The sequence below is a fragment of the Dendrobates tinctorius genome, unplaced genomic scaffold (assembly GCF_039654945.1).
Source record: "Dendrobates tinctorius isolate UK_male_01 unplaced genomic scaffold, ASM3965494v1 ptg000018l, whole genome shotgun sequence".
Classification (NCBI taxonomy): Eukaryota; Metazoa; Chordata; class Amphibia; order Anura; family Dendrobatidae; genus Dendrobates; species Dendrobates tinctorius.
The window spans coordinates 14580906-14596610 of NW_027361686.1; the positions used below are offsets into that span (position 1 = coordinate 14580906).

At 46.8% G+C, this 15705-nt stretch overlaps 1 protein-coding gene across 6 annotated transcripts in view; it reads left to right on the top strand.

The window, feature by feature from the left end:
• The window catches only part of FOXR1 (forkhead box R1), a 51248-nt gene that overhangs the window by 18831 nt on the left and 16712 nt on the right, over positions 1–15705 (top strand). For 5 of the 6 annotated variants that reach the window (XM_073566483.1, XM_073566482.1, XM_073566481.1 and 2 more), the window contains one exon: positions 9447–9623. The exons of the other annotated variant lie outside the window; for it this stretch is intronic. In XM_073566483.1, the coding sequence (XP_073422584.1) occupies positions 9447–9623 (177 nt within the window). The remainder of the gene's footprint in view (positions 1–9446; positions 9624–15705) is intronic. 6 annotated transcript variants of the gene reach the window in all.

Here is a 15705-nt window from a genome sequence, read left to right on the forward strand (position 1 = left end):
CCACAGTGGCATTGCCTTCCTCCTATGGAGTGTGATGTCATGCTTGGAAGCAATAAAGGATCTCTCTAGCGGATAACCACAACACACAACACAGTTTCCATTCCAGGTCAGCAGAGGGAGCTCTGAACCAAAACTGGGGGAAGAGCTACTCTCTGGGAGCCAGGAAGGGGAAATTAGAAGTTCGTGTGAGGAGGGCAACGTGTGTGGACGTGGAGGAGAAGAGCTGGGAGATTGAGCAAAGAGTTCAGTCTCATTCCCAGCTATAGCGCATGATCTGGAGCCCGGTCTCCAAGGCTGCACGGACACTGATGGTCCTGCAACAGAAACCGGAGGAATAGGAAGCTGTAAATGCTCTATTCCCACATAAGATTCGGAGGCACAACAGCGACGTGTGAGCCAGAAGAGGAAGGCTACAGCTGTCTGCCATGCGAGGGAGTTCTAAAGAGAATAAGCAAGTGGAACTTCAGTGTAACACAGTACTGCAAGTACCTAAAAATAAGCTCTAGGAAGGAGACTACACAACCCATCTGCATAGAGAGATTCCTAAGTTGCTTCCGGGCTAGCCAGCTCCTGTGCCATCTGTAATCTGGACCCTGGACTGCATTTGCCAAGCAAAGTAAAGGTAAAGAAACTGCACCCTGTTGTGTCCTTGCCTTCTTCCTGCAACCCTGTCAGCACTGCTTCATCCCTGTGCCAGACACTGCACCCTCTTCCTCAACACCTATCCTCACTGCCCTGGGATTACAGCTCTACCTGTGGGGAGCTAATACACCTTGCTGCCTTACACCATCTGTCCCAGAGGATCTGCCGGCAGCGTCGGCTTAAACCCCTATTTGCCGAGCACCACAGGTGGCGTCACAAATCATTCACTCATAATCTTTATTCCATCACTTAACCCCTTTTACATGGGCGCCCAGAGCCACGGACCGGGTCACCGCTGCTGTGACATTCCCTGTGAGAGACTGGCCCGGTACCGAGTACCCCACAACCCTGGGAGGGCGACCCACTTTTATGTTTTATTTATCTTTTGGGAGGGAGCTGCAGCAAATGTTCATTTAAAGCCTTTTGTTAAACCTGAGAAACGTATTGTGAATAAGCAAAGTGATAAAATTGAATAAACGTATTAGGCTAGTTTCACATTTGCGGTTGAATCCACAGCGTATCTTCCTCAACCTCTAATGCATGAAAAACAGCATACAAACAGCTTATGCATGCGGTCAAAAAAAACACAGCGTTTGCATGCGTTTAACATGTGTTTGCGCTTTTTGTGCGCAAGGTGAAAAATTTTCCAGGAGAAAAATCTAGATAAACAGACACAACCAATGGGACACCAATGGGCGTGTCTTATGGGATATCTTTATATAGACCCTTGGACAGCTGAAAACTTAGATCTTCACATGGAGAGCTTTTATTTCAACTTGGATTTGGATATAAAGTTGTTTCTTGCATTTGCTTGTGAGCAACAAAGAAACAGAGAAGACGGCGTCGGCGTCATTAGAAGCACCCCATTATCAAAGTCCGGGAGAGCCATGGAGCCTACCACACACTATACAGCAAGCTCAATTCCAACCTGGAGAAATTTGCGGAATATACCAGGATGTCTCAAGAGACCTTCCTGGATTTGCTTGGTCATGTCCAATGAGCCATCCGGAGACAAGACACCCAGCTCCGTAGAGCTATTCTTTCTGAGGAACGTCTCCTGGTCACATTAAGGTACGTAATATTTCAAAACAAACGCCTGTAGTAATTATTATTGTCCTGCCCTGTATTAATTGTTTTTTCCTTTTATATGTTTAGCTAAACCCCGTCATATTATAGTTCTTAATTTTTTTCTTTCTCTGTTTGGCAGATTCCTTGCTACCGGCGAGAGATTATCATCGCTCCATTTTCAGTACCGGATAGGAATTTCCACCCTCTCTGGAATAGTTGTGAACACCTGCCGGGCTTTGTGGAACGTTCTCCAGGATGAATTTATCTCCCTACCCACCGCGAAAAAGTGGCTGGAAATTGCCGAAAATTTCTGGCGAGTGTGTAATTTCCCCAACTTTTTGGGAGCAGTGGATAGAAAACACATTCGGATTACCAAACACGCTAGAACTGGATCGGAGTACTTCAACTACAAGAAATATTTTTCTGTAGTGCTCATGGCGATTGCAGATGCGGACTGTCGCTTTATCGCCGTCGACATTGGAGCTTTTGGCCATGGCAATGACTCCCAGACTTTTAAAAACTCTGATATGGGCCAACTCTTGTATGGAAAAACTTCCCCCAGCCACGACCTCTTCCCAACACTCAAGGCCCACCAATGCCATTTGTTATGGTTGGGGATGAGGCCTTTCAGATGTGTGAAAACCTACTGAAACCTTACTCCAGGGGGCGTGGCTTGGATATGGAGCTGTGAGGCCGCATCTCTGCTGAGCTCCGGCGTGCCTGAGGCCCCTGCAGCAAATAATCAGCTATATCTAGCTCCACTCACCCGTCCTTATGAAGGGCAAGACTGGTCTCCATTCCCAGGCACCCAGAGAGCTTGCTGCGGATCCCGGAGGCGCCGGAATAGCCAGATACATGTCGGCCCAGGGAGGCGCGGGAAAGAGAACGGCGCCCTCGGCAATGGTGGAGGGGGGAGGTGCCTCCCCTGTGCGGCTGAATGCACTTGGGCGCCCTCCACCTGGGACCACGAGCACGCAGAAGAATGGATCTGCAGCAGGGAAGACGCTGGATGGGGGAGGGAGGACTGCTGCTCCTGAGACCGGCTGTTCACCGCAGATGCAGACAGGAGGGAGCCTGGCACAAAGCATGGGAGAGGTGAGAGCTGCGTCCTGCCCCCCATCCCCCGGTCAGACCATAGCACAGGCTGACGACAGGTCTCCTCCTATATTACAGCCCTACCAGACCCAGATGACAGAAGCGGTCCCTTCAATACCATCAGGGGGATATGAAAGTGCGGCTTCTCCCTGTCTGGTGACCCAGGACAGTGTCCCCGCCACCACTACATCTCATGGCCCCCTGCAAAAGTTCCTTCTAGACCTGTGGGCCCTGATGATTCCATAAATGCTTCAGAACTGAGAGCGCAGCTGAGTGCCATCCCCACCAGGGCCGATATGGAGGGCTATATTCAGCGCCTGGAGGCAGTGTGCAGGGGTGAAATAGGGTCCCTTAAGGAGGACGTGTCCCACCTTACTACTAACGTCTCTGCGTTGGAGGCGAGAGTGGAGTCGCTTTCCTCACAATTACAGAGCCAGCAACAACTTTTGGATCTACACTCGGAGTCTTTTAATATGGTCCTAGATATGCTGGAGGACTCTGAGAACAGGAACCGGAGGAATAATATCAGGCTCCGTGGGATCCCTGAGTCTGTGGCCTCATGTGACCTTTCCTCAGCCCTTCACGGCATTTTTAATTCGCTCTTAGGGAAACCATCCACTGAACACATTGAAATTGATCGAGCTCATTGCTCGCTAGGGCCAAGGAACCCCGACACATCTAAGCCGAGGGACGTCATATGCAGGATCCACTACTTCCAAACTAAGGATGACATCATGCGTAAGGTGAGGGACCACGATGCTATAGACTTTAATGGATCTGATGTTCTTCTTTTGTCTGATCTCTCACGCTTCACCCTGGCCAAATGGAAGGCTCTAAGTCCCCTCTTGGAGATGTTGTGGGAAAATAGGATCCCCTATAGTTGGGGCTACCCATTCCAATTGCAAGTACGCAGTGATAAGGGTTTGACAACTTTGAGATCCCCGTCTGTAATGTATAATAATTAGATCTGTCTCTTTAAGCAAGCCAGACTTATGGGACTTGGGGGGTGGAGACAAGAGGGATGAGAAGGGAAGTTTCAGTTTCACTTCTGTGTAGCATGGGAATGCAATTGTTATGCTGTGTGCTGGAGGACGAAGAATAAAACATCTAAAGTTTAATACCTTGAATTCTTCATAACGTGTGGATATTACAACTGGCGACGAGGATGGGATATAATCACCTACTGCTGTGAGTACAGACTATATTTTACCGCTTCACACGCCAGCACCACTGAGAGACTCTATCATGGCTGACTACTTGCACACATTCCCACAATTTGATATGATTGATGTCATTAATCTCTCCCATAACTGGAGAAAATGGCTAAACAGATTTGAGAATTTCCTAGAAGCCATGGACATAAAGGAGGAGAAAAGAAAGAGAGCTTTGCTCCTGCATTGTGCAGGCACAGGAGTCTATGACATATACAGTACGTTACCTGCAGAAGAAACAGACACATACAGCAACTGCACTAAAGCTCTCACTGGCTACTTCAACCCCAAACAGAACATCAGATATGAAAGATATAAATTCAGGATTGCCAAGCAGCTTCCAGAAGAGTCCATAGACACTTATGTCACACGGCTGAAAGAGTTAGCACATGGATGTGCCTTTACAGATGTAGATGATGAAATCCTAACTCAAATAATTGTCACCTGCTCGTCTAATAACATAAGGCGTAAAGCTCTGCAGCAGGATATCTCTCTACATGATTTGCTCAAAATGGCCCGTGCTATAGAAATAGCAGATCATCAGGCTACCGTAATGGAGAATGGGGATAAATTACATGTGCATAATCTCAAACAGAAAAATTTACCAGACAAACAAGCCCAGAAACAGAAGAAATGTTATAGATGTGGACAGGATTTCCCTCACCACCAGAACAAATGTCCAGCTATGGGACAAACCTGCAGTAAATGTGGAAAAGGGAATCATTTTGCAGCTGTTTGCAAATCAGCGCACTACAAGCCTCCGCTGCCTATGACAAAATCTGCAGATGTAAAAGTAATAAATCAGGACACAGAAGAAATGTCTGAGAACTATGTGTTCACTACCTCTGTCACTGGTTCAGTACAGTCTCCCTGTGTTACACTCTCAATCTGCAACACTGACATTACCTTTACAATAGATACAGGAGCTTCAGTGGATATCATAGATGGCACTACATATGAACAATTGAAAACAAGGCCAGTCTTACAACAAGTGCTGACTAAAATCTTTCCTTATGGATCTAAAACACCTCTAGCTATAATGGGACAATTTGATGCTGAAATTAGATATAAAGAAAACAGGCAGACAACCACTTTCCACACATTACAAGGATCGGGAGGCTGTCTTCTCAGCTATCACACTGCCTTGGAGCTAGGGCTCATCCAGATTATTCATACCATAACTGACCCTGCGGATATGGATGTACAAACTATGGTGAACAGTTTTCCCTCCCTATTTAGTGGTTTGGGAAAACTAAAGGACTCTCAAGTACACCTTCATGTGGATGACAATGTTCGTCCAGTAGCCCAGCCTCACAGGCGTATTCCATTTCACCTGAGACAGAAGGTAGAAAAGGAACTCCAATTGCTCATGGATGAGGACGTTATTGAAACTGTTACTGGTCCCACTCCGTGGGTCTCTCCACTTGTGGTAGTTCCAAAACCAAAGACTCCTGATCAAGTGAGACTGTGTGTTGACATGCGCCTGCCCAACACCGCTATCCAGAGGGAAAGACATATCTCACCTACGATTGATGACATCATTCATTTATTAAATGGAGCCACCGTCTTCTCAAAGCTCGACCTCAATAAGGGATATCCTCAATTAGAACTGAGTCCAGAGTCCCGATACTTGACCACATTTTCCACCCATGTGGGCCTCAGAAGATACAAAAGATTGACCTTTGGAGTCTGCTCAGCAGCAGAAATTTTTCAGGATGCAATAAGGAGTGTCATTCAACACATCCCAAATGCCTTTAATTACAGTGATGACATATTGGTTTTTGGTAAAACTCAAGCTGAGCATAATCGTGCTCTATATGCTATCTTCGAATGTCTGCTTTCTACTGGACTCACTTTAAACAAAGAGAAGTGCGAGTTTGACAAGGGTTCATTAGAATTCTATGGTCACATCTTCTCGGCAAAAGGAGTACAACCAGACCCCAAGAAAGTGGAAGCTATCAGAACAGCCTCAATTCCACAGGATGCCAGTGAAGTGCGTTCTTTCCTTGGAATGGCAAGTTACTGTGCTAGATATATTCCGAATTTTTCAACAATCAGCAATCCACTACGGGAACTTACAAAACAAAGTTGTATTTTTCAATGGTCCCAAGACTGTCAGACTTCTTTTGAAACAATTAAAAATGAACTCTGCTCAACAACTACTATGGCTTATTTTGATCCAGCTCTTCGAACTGAACTGATTGTGGACGCCAGTCCCGTGGGACTGGGTGCTATTCTAGCGCAGTACAAGGATAACAATCAAAATCCTCACATCATTTCTTATGCAAGTAAGAGCTTAACAAACACTGAAAGAAAATATTCTCAACCTGAAAAAGAAAGCTTGGCAGTTGTCTGGGGATGTGAACACTTTCACTTATTTCTCTATGGAGCTCCCTTCACCATTATCACAGATCATCAAGCACTTCTTACAATTTTTGGAAATCCCAGAGCTAAAATGCCTGCACGAATTGAACGATGGGGCCTACGTCTACAGGACTACAACTATAACATTGTTCACAAACCTGGAAAATACAGCAATCCGGCTGATTATCTTTCAAGACATCCTACTAATGATGATATACCTGTGCATTCCTCCATTGAAGAATACCTACGTTTTGTTACAGATCATGCCGTGCCAAAAGCACTTTCTCTTGATCAATTTATAAATGAAACAACAAAAGACAAGACACTCTGTGCCCTAATACAAATCATCCAAAATCAAAGGTGGCATGAAATTCAAAAGGAAAAATTTCCTGATTCTGAGATTGATCTGAAAGAGTTAAAACTATTCTCAAACGTACGTGAGGAATTATCAGTCACTGAAGAACACCTCATTCTTCGAGGTACCAAAGTAGTTGTACCTAAGACTTTGCATAACTTAGTCATACAGATAGCACATGAAGGTAATTTAGGAATTGTTGGCACAAAGAAGTTACTCAGAGAAAAAGTGTGGTTCCCAAATATGGATCACTTGGTGGAAGAAAAGATTAGACGCTGTTCTACTTGTCAATTAATCACTCCATCATCAACCTTAGAGCCATTACAAATGTCTCCGTTACCCACTGCTGTCTGGGAGGAAGTGGCAGTCGATATATATGGACCATTGCCAAATGGCCAATACATTCTCGTAACAATTGATGAATATTCTCGATACCCTGTCATTTCATTTATCTCTTCAACATCTGCTAATAATGTTATACCAGAGCTGGACGACATTTTCTCGGCATATGGTATTCCAAGAGTGGTCAAAACAGACAATGGACCTCCATTCAATGGACATGTGTTTACCCAATTTTCTGAATACTTGGGATTCAATCACAGGAAAATCACACCTTGCTGGCCGCAAGCCAATGGAATTGTGGAACGGTTTATGCGCACTCTGGGGAAACGTATCAAGGCAGCGAGTCTGGAGCACATCCCACTGAAACAGTCATTATACAAATTCATGCGTAATTACCGCAATACGCCACACTCCACTACTAATGCTGCTCCAGCTCATTTAATGTTCAGCAGAACCCTGCGTATACGTCTCCCTGATGTGACCAGCCATCCCCGACCGAGTGACTCCTCAGTGAGATCCACAGATTTCTCCAACAAACAAGCCATGAAATGTTATGCAGACAGAAGGCGAAGGACACAGTCAAGTGCCATCGAAAGAGGGGATGTCGTGGTGGTACGTCAAAGACCAACCAAAAAGACCTCACCTGTATATGGTCCTGCAAAATATTATGTTACTAAAAGGAAAGGCAGCATGATCACAGCTGACCGAGATGGACACTCCATAACGCGAAATTCTTCATATTTTAAAGTCATACCGCAGAATGATGACAATGAACTCTCTTTGGTGGAAGATTTGGTATCCGATGGTGGAGAGGACCAACAAGAGGTAGCTGGTCCATCAATAATGAACCCTCTCAATGAGCCCAGACGTTATCCTACACGAGAGAGAAGAGCTCCATCGAGGCTTATTGAAGAAGTGTAATTACAGTTTTGTTTTGTTTTTGTTTGTTTTCGTTTTTTTGTTGCTGGAGGACGAAGAATAAAACATATCTAAAGTTTAATACCTTGAATTCTTCATAACGTGTGGATATTACACCGTCGGATCTCCGGAACTTAACCACTGCTCTGGGCCTACCCAAGGTTGCGCTGGGGACTGGCCTCGCCTCACTGCGTCTGACTTATGGGGACTGCGCCGCAATGTAGGACCTCCTGCTGGGACTATGGGAAAGAGGAAGCGGAGCTCTCGCCGGAGACATGGATCCGTCACTCAGGCCGACGACACTTGATCATCTATCCTAGATTATATGTTTTCTATTGTCTCTTTTGTTCCGCCTGCATTGCCCCTCCATATTGTCGGGCTCCCAAGAGGAGTCTGGTCGTAACTTTGCTCAAGTTTGATTAATGCAGGGGGACTGGAGCCATATGTTTGGTAGCGGTTTCATTTTCATCTGACTCTATCTGGGACTCTTGAACGGAGCTCCCAGCATAGCCTATTTTACACTGTTTATGAATGGTTTCCTACTCCGATGGGCACCCCAAATGATGTGCTTACCTGTTGTATTACTTTATAATTCCACTAATTATATCCTAGGCTGATTAACGCTACTCTCTCTCCTAAATTTAGCACTCGGAGATGCCCCTTCGGAGACCCGTTCCGACTGTGTTCACTTCTGCAAATGTATCTGGTTCATGACTCGTCCTGTTGTGTTTGTTAATAATGTTTATATTGACAGGTCTACGGACCTATGGGGTAGAGTTTGGATTTTTTTTTTTTTTTTTTTTTTTTTGCTGCAGGGGCTTGGCTGTTGGCTGCTTGCTCTTTGCCCAATCACCTCCCCACTAGGGTGTGTCTGTGACACTACTTCTCAGAGTTTTCTCTGATATTGTTCTCTACACCAGAGGCCTAGTTGCCTCTTGGTCTTCCCTTTATTTTTTTTTTTTTTCTTTTCGGTCGGTTCCTTGTCCCCCGGCTGAGCTACTCTTTCCTTGGTGCTTTACTTTTAATATCTCTATCTCTTCCCACTCCCCACCCCCCTACTCCTCCCTGACCCAAATGTGCCACCTGTGGGCCCGATAGTTCATATGGCATCCCTACAATTCTGCTCACTTAATGTCAGGGGGTTTAATGTCCCCGAAAAGCGATCAAAGGTTCTATACGGTATGCATAAGCAACGGGTTGACGTACTTTTGCTACAGGAGACGCATTTCCGATCAGACAGAATTCCTACGCTTAGCCATAAATACTACACACAGTGGTTCCATGGAAGTAATTCTGATTCCAAGTCTAAAGGAGTCAGCATTGCATTACATAAGTCTCTACAGGCTCAGGTTGTCGCCTCTAAGACGGATTCTGGTGTCGATATGTGTTTCTGAAGCTTAAAATCGCCCATGATCTGTTCACCATAGCTAACATTTATCTCCCCAATCAAGACCAGGTCCGAGCATGCAGAAAGTACTTGAGGGACCTATCGGCTTTTGCGGAGGGCTACGTGATCATGGGAGGGACTTCAATATGGTGTTGGACCGTGCTATGGATTCCTCTTCGGGCAGGTCAGCGGTGTCCCCCTTGCAGATGGAGAGACTACGTCGGGCCCTGACGGACTCAAGGTTGGTGGATGTCTGGAGGTTACTGCACCCCACTGCCCAGGATTATACCTATTTTTCCACAATACATAATTCCTACAGTAGATTGGATTATTTTTTGGTCAGCCACGGGCTCCTGTCTTTTGACCCTAGGTCCGACATCGACACGATGTTATGGTCGGACCATACCCCGGTCTTGCTCTCCCTGCGGTTGCCGAGTCTCGTTCCGAAAGAATGGACTTGGTCCTTTAAAATATAAACACCTCAGAAAGAGGAAAAAATCCTCCAAAAAATTGGTTACAAACCAGACAGGCCCAAATGCATCTGCACTAATCCAGGGTGCAGCGGACCCAAGTAAAATGGCAGCTGCACAGGTGTATAAATACCGAATGAAACAGCCAGCCTTCAATGAGGGATTGGCCGTGTGGTACACCAGTGCAGAAAAAATAATCCGCATGTGGCAGTGTTCACACAGGGAATGCAAGGCCTCTGTCTCACAACCTCTTAATAACACCATATAGGGGAGCTGCCCAGTGCCAATTAGAATGCATCCCGTGTGAACAGAGGCCACAAGTTTGCAGAACCATTTGGGCCCAACTGCACCCTGGAAAAAATATAAAAAGTGCACAACAAACATAGCAATATATGTAAGGTATTAGTTGATATTAAGGCCTTAATACGGAAGCTGACAAACTGCGTCAAAGTTCCTTACACTTGTCAGTCCCTACTCTAACATAAACACCTCAGAAAGAGGAAAAAATCCTCCAAAAAATTGGTTACAAACCAGACAGGTCCAAATGCATCTGCACTAATGGATTAGTGCAGATGCATTTGGGCCTGTCTGGTTTGTAACTTGGTCCTTTAAACCCTGGTCTCCTTGGAGACCTAACATGTCAGGCGGCCGTGCGGACAGCAATCTCGGACTTTCTAGATTTTCACAAACACGACCCTACGGCTATTCCGTATCAGTGGGAAGCTTTGAAAGGAGTCATACGGGGGGGGTATTTATACAACAAGGCGCCAGACTGAAAAGAGAGAGGGAGACTAATATAATGGGTTTGTTGACTCGTGTCCAAGCTTTGGATACGGACCATAAATGGACTAGAGATGCTGGTGTGCTGACTGATCTCCTCTGGGCGCGCTGTGAGTTGAGCACCTTGTTGGACGCGACGTTAGCACGACAGAGGGACCGCTTCCGTAAATTTTTGTACAAATACTCTGATAAACCTGGGAGAGCCCTGGGGAGGTTTTTGCATCCCCGTGCCCCTACCACTTATATTCCTACCATGAGATCTGCTACGGGTGAACTGGTCCATTTTCCTGGGGAGATTGTGGACTCGTTCAGAACATATTATGACTCTTCATAATTTAAATGGCCCGTTGTCTGATATGTTCCCCCCCCCCCCCCCCCCGAGTTTCAAGCACGGGTGGATGATTACATCTGGGATACTGGGCTCCCGCCTATGTCGGTGGAGGAGTCTGAGACCCTGGAGAGCCCTCTTTCGGAGCAGGAGGTTCTCGACACAATAAAATCCTTAACTAATGGTAAAAGTCCTGGCCCGGATGGATTTTCCGCTGCCTTTTATAAATTGTTTGTGAACTCCCTGGTCCCCTTCATGATCAAACTGTTTAACTCTATCTCGGCCAGCTGTCCCTTTGCCCCCCAAACACTGATGGCTACAATCACCGTGATTCCTAAGCCGGGTAAAGATCCCCTATTATGTGCAAGTTATAGGCCCATATCCCTTATTAATGTAGATGCGAAGGTGTTAGCTGGTAGACTGAACCCTGTTCTCCCTGGGTCCATCCATAATGATCAGGCTTTGTGCCACACAGGGAGGCCAGGGATAACACGGTGAAGACGTTGCTTCTGACTTCGTACATGCGCACAGGAAAGGTACCAGCATGCTTATTATCCATTGACGCTGAGAAGGCGTTTGACCGCCTAGGTTGGCCCTTTCTGCGTGCTTCTCTGAAGCAACTAGGAGTGGGTCCTAACATGATGGAGAGGATTTTTGCTCTATATCATAGACCTACAGCCCATCTCAGAGTTAATGGCACCCTCTCCCCGCCCATTAATATAAGGAACGGGACCCGCCAGGGTTGCCCCCTCTCTCCTTTACTCTATATCCTCGCGATGGAGCACCTAGCAGTGGCATTACGGAAGACACCCGATATTGAGGGTTTACGGATTGGTCACCATGAGTTTAAGATATCCCTATATGCGGATGACTTACTGCTATACATTACCAACCCGACTGTGGCCTTTCCTGTACTCCTCCGAGAGTTCCGTAGGTTCGGGGAGGTCTCAAATTTTAAAGTCAACTACTCCAAGACGGAGGCGCTCAGTATCTCCTTGCCTGATGATCTGGTTTCTCAAATCCAGATGTCCTTTTCTTTTAAGTGGAAGACGGCCGCCTTGAAATATTTAGGAGTCTTAATACCTGCTGACACTAACGCAACATATGCTCTGAACTATCTTGGACCTTAAACGAAATAGCAGACCTCAGCTATCTTGGTTTGGACGGGTAGGAGTGATCAAGATGGAAATCTTGCCCCGATTCCTCTATCTTTTTCAGACGGCTCCAGTACAGGTCCCGGATTGCTTTTTCAGGCGGCTGCAATTGGCTATCAGTAGCTTTATTTGGGGGACTAGGAAACTGCGGACTCGGTTCTCGGTACTAGTGAGACCCAAGACTAAAGGAGGGGTAGGCCTCCCTGATTTTAAACGTTATTATCAGGCAGTCTTGCTCTCTAAGATAGTCGATTGGATTTTTGGCGATGCTCATAAACAGTGGGTGTTCTCGGAGAAACTTTTATTGCCCTCTTCTTTGTATTGACTACCCTGGCTGGGGGGGATCGGACGCCCGCCTGTGTCAAGTTATGCTCCATTCACACAGGTTGTTCTGAGGTTCTGGGACAGATCCTACATGAAATTACGCCTGACCTCTCGACTGAGCAGATTGAGTCCCCTTTTTGACAATCCGGCCTTTCCCCCAGCAATAAATAGATCTACCTTTTTGTGTTGGTCGCGACCTGACGAGGTGGTACTGGGTCAGGTGAGGGATAAACTTGCGGGGCTCTCCGATGTGCGGGGGTTGCGAGGCCCTGGTCAAACGACGCCGCTGTCCTGGCTGGAGTTTCTGCAATTGCGGAGCTTCCTTCTCAGTATACCATTAGGGGCGCCAACGCCATTTGAGTCCCTGTTGCTCCCTACCGAGGGTCCCTCTCATGTGGTTTCGGTGCTCTATGGCCTGGTCTTGAACTCACTTCCCTCTACTACGCTCGGCTTCATGGAGGCTTGGGAGAGGGACCTGGTGATCACCTTTTTCTGAGGCGGATAGTTTAAAAATTTTCACTCTCGCGCACAAGATGACAATGTCCAGTCAGTCGCAGGAGAGGAATTATAAATTGCTGACGCGCTGGTATAGGTGTCCCACACTTCTCCATAGGATTAACCCGGAGACCCCGGATGCCTGTTTGAGATGTGGATCAGCTGCAGGCTCTATGCTTCATGTTTGGTGGTCTCCTGCAACCCTTCTGGAGCTCAGTGTTTGATGCCTTTCATCTGATGACTGGGGTCCGCCATGAGCCCTCCCCCCAAATTGCCCTACTGTCCCTGATTCCCAATTCGATAGCTTCGGTTAAAAAGGGGATTCTAAGATTCTGTTTAACGGCTGCCAGAACGGTTATTCCTCAGCATTGGAGGTCCACTGAGGTTCCCTCCACAGAGGAATGGATATCTGAAATGGAGAGACTTCATCGTCCGGAGTCAATGGCGACGGGTGACGGTGATGTTGCATGTGAACAGGGGCGCACCTGGTTCCTCTGGCAGTCCTTCAAGGAGAGCGCGGGGTTCCTGAACTGGCTACGTACATATTCACAACCCTCAATACGTGGACACTGATGCTATTGGGTCCTCTTTAACCCTCTCCCTCCCTACTCCCCCTTTTTCCTATTCCACCCCCCCTTTTTTTTTTCTCTCTCTTCTCTTTTTCTCTTGCTTTCCTTCTTCTATCTCTATAATTGCTTTTCTTACAGGTTATTTACTTTGTTTATAAGGTTCATATCTGGAGATGTTTCTCAAGATAGCAAGCATGTATCCTATATATGCCAGAGTCCTTGTTTGGCTATAAGAGTGCTGCTTTTACAGAGATGTAATGTTTAGCCCTGGACATGGTAACGGCTCTTTATACTGCTTTTACTGTTTAAAACTTTAATAAATATATTTACTGAAAAAAAAAGAAACCTTATTCCAGTCGGGACTTGAACCACACAAAGAAAAATTTTAACTACAGACTGACCCAGGCACAAAGAGCTGTTGCGTGTACCTTTTGGGATTCTTGTCTCCAAATGGCGCATTCTTGGATCTGCCATTAATCTAAAAATGGAGACAGTCGATGAGTTGGTCAAAGCCATTGTGGTTCTGCATAACTACATAATGGCTAAAGAGCGACCATCTATTGGACGCAGACTGAAGAGACGAGGGAGGTAATACAAGGCATATCTATACTCGCCAGGTCAGGTGTCAGAATTGGTTAATTCAGGATGCTGGGTTTTGTGCATCCTGAATTCACTATTTCTGACACCTGGCCAGGTGAGTATAGATATGCCTTGTATTACCTTCATCGTCTCTTCAGTCTGCGTCCAATAGATTACGCAGACTGAAGAGATGCTGGGGAAAATACAAGTCATATTTGTTTTGGACAACTCATAGCTCCATGACAGACACAAGAAGCAAAGCTGCAGTGTTCAAGTTGTGTCAGTCCTGGAGCTATGAGGTGTCAAAAAAACAAAGTGTACGGCGCAATGTGTGTAGTCAGCGCATGGTGTGTGTTGGTGGCGGCGAAATACACAAAGAACCAAACAGTAGTGGAAGCAAAAAAAATCTAATTTTTTTACAAAAAAAAAATAACTGTGGCGACTTGGGGTAAAGTGACGGAACTGGGCGGTGTTGAGCTGGGATAACTGACTGGGTAAAGATGACGCAGGGGAAGGGGCACTGAAACTAGTGGGGTCAGGGAGGTTGTGGATGGGATTGGAGGCATGGGACTGGAAAGACACACTGGAAGGTAGGGACAAACCGGACATCACAGACACATTGGGAGGTGAGGGGGGGAGGGAGTGCGAGAGTCCTTCTTTTTTTTTTTTTTTTTTTTTTTTTTTTTTTTCTTGTGGTCTCTGTCCTGTGTTCTGCGTTGCTGTCTTCTGGGGAGCATTGGCGTTGTTTCTTGTGGCGGCATGGTGCTGATGGACGACCTACCAGGATCCTGGTGCTGCTGCTGCGGCCTGGTGATAGTGGACAGCCTGCCAGGGTCCAGTTACTGCTGCATGCTGGTGGTGGATGTCCTGCCAGGATCCGGTTGCTGCGGCATGTCGGTGGTGGTGGTGATGGAGGAGGTCCAAGCAGGAGCAGCACTCTGCATGGTGGTGGCTGTGGACTGTGCAGCAGCACTCGGCATGGTGGTGGCGCTTTAGTGTTGTCCGGCAGGGCTTGGAATGCTGGTGGCTGTGCAGTGTATTGCAGCAGAACTCGGCATTGAGGTCATGCGTGTCAGTGTTGGCACAGGTGGAAATGCCACCACTGACTATTGCAAGTACCAAGTCTGCTGCATAGCCTGCACGTAAGCAGCATTGGTGGCCTGCATGACATTGAGCTGGAGATCAGGAGTAAGGTGTTCTGACATGCCCTGTTCTATTTGATTAAAACATTGATGTGCTGGCCTCTGGAGGTCGGCTTTCACATGGTCAAGGCTCTGGTTGACATCCTGGATATGTGTCTTCATATGGTTGAAACCACTTTCCAGTCTGTTTCCCAATGCCTTGAGGCCATCATGAAAGATCAAGTGCATGAACTCGGGCATGAGTGTCCTGTCCGAGGCCTTCTGCCGCTGGCGGGAATACTCCGAAAAACCAGTGGCAGAGGCCTGGGACAGGGGAACACCTGATGGACCAGCTTCCTGGTCTCCAGTCGGTGTTGCCGGCCCACTTGCTGCTTCGCTGATGGATGACTGAGACGGGTCCGTGGCTGTTTGATGAAGGACCGCTCCAGATGCAGGCTCAAGGGTGCTGCTCCAGGTGCTGTGAAAAGAAAAACATTAGTACC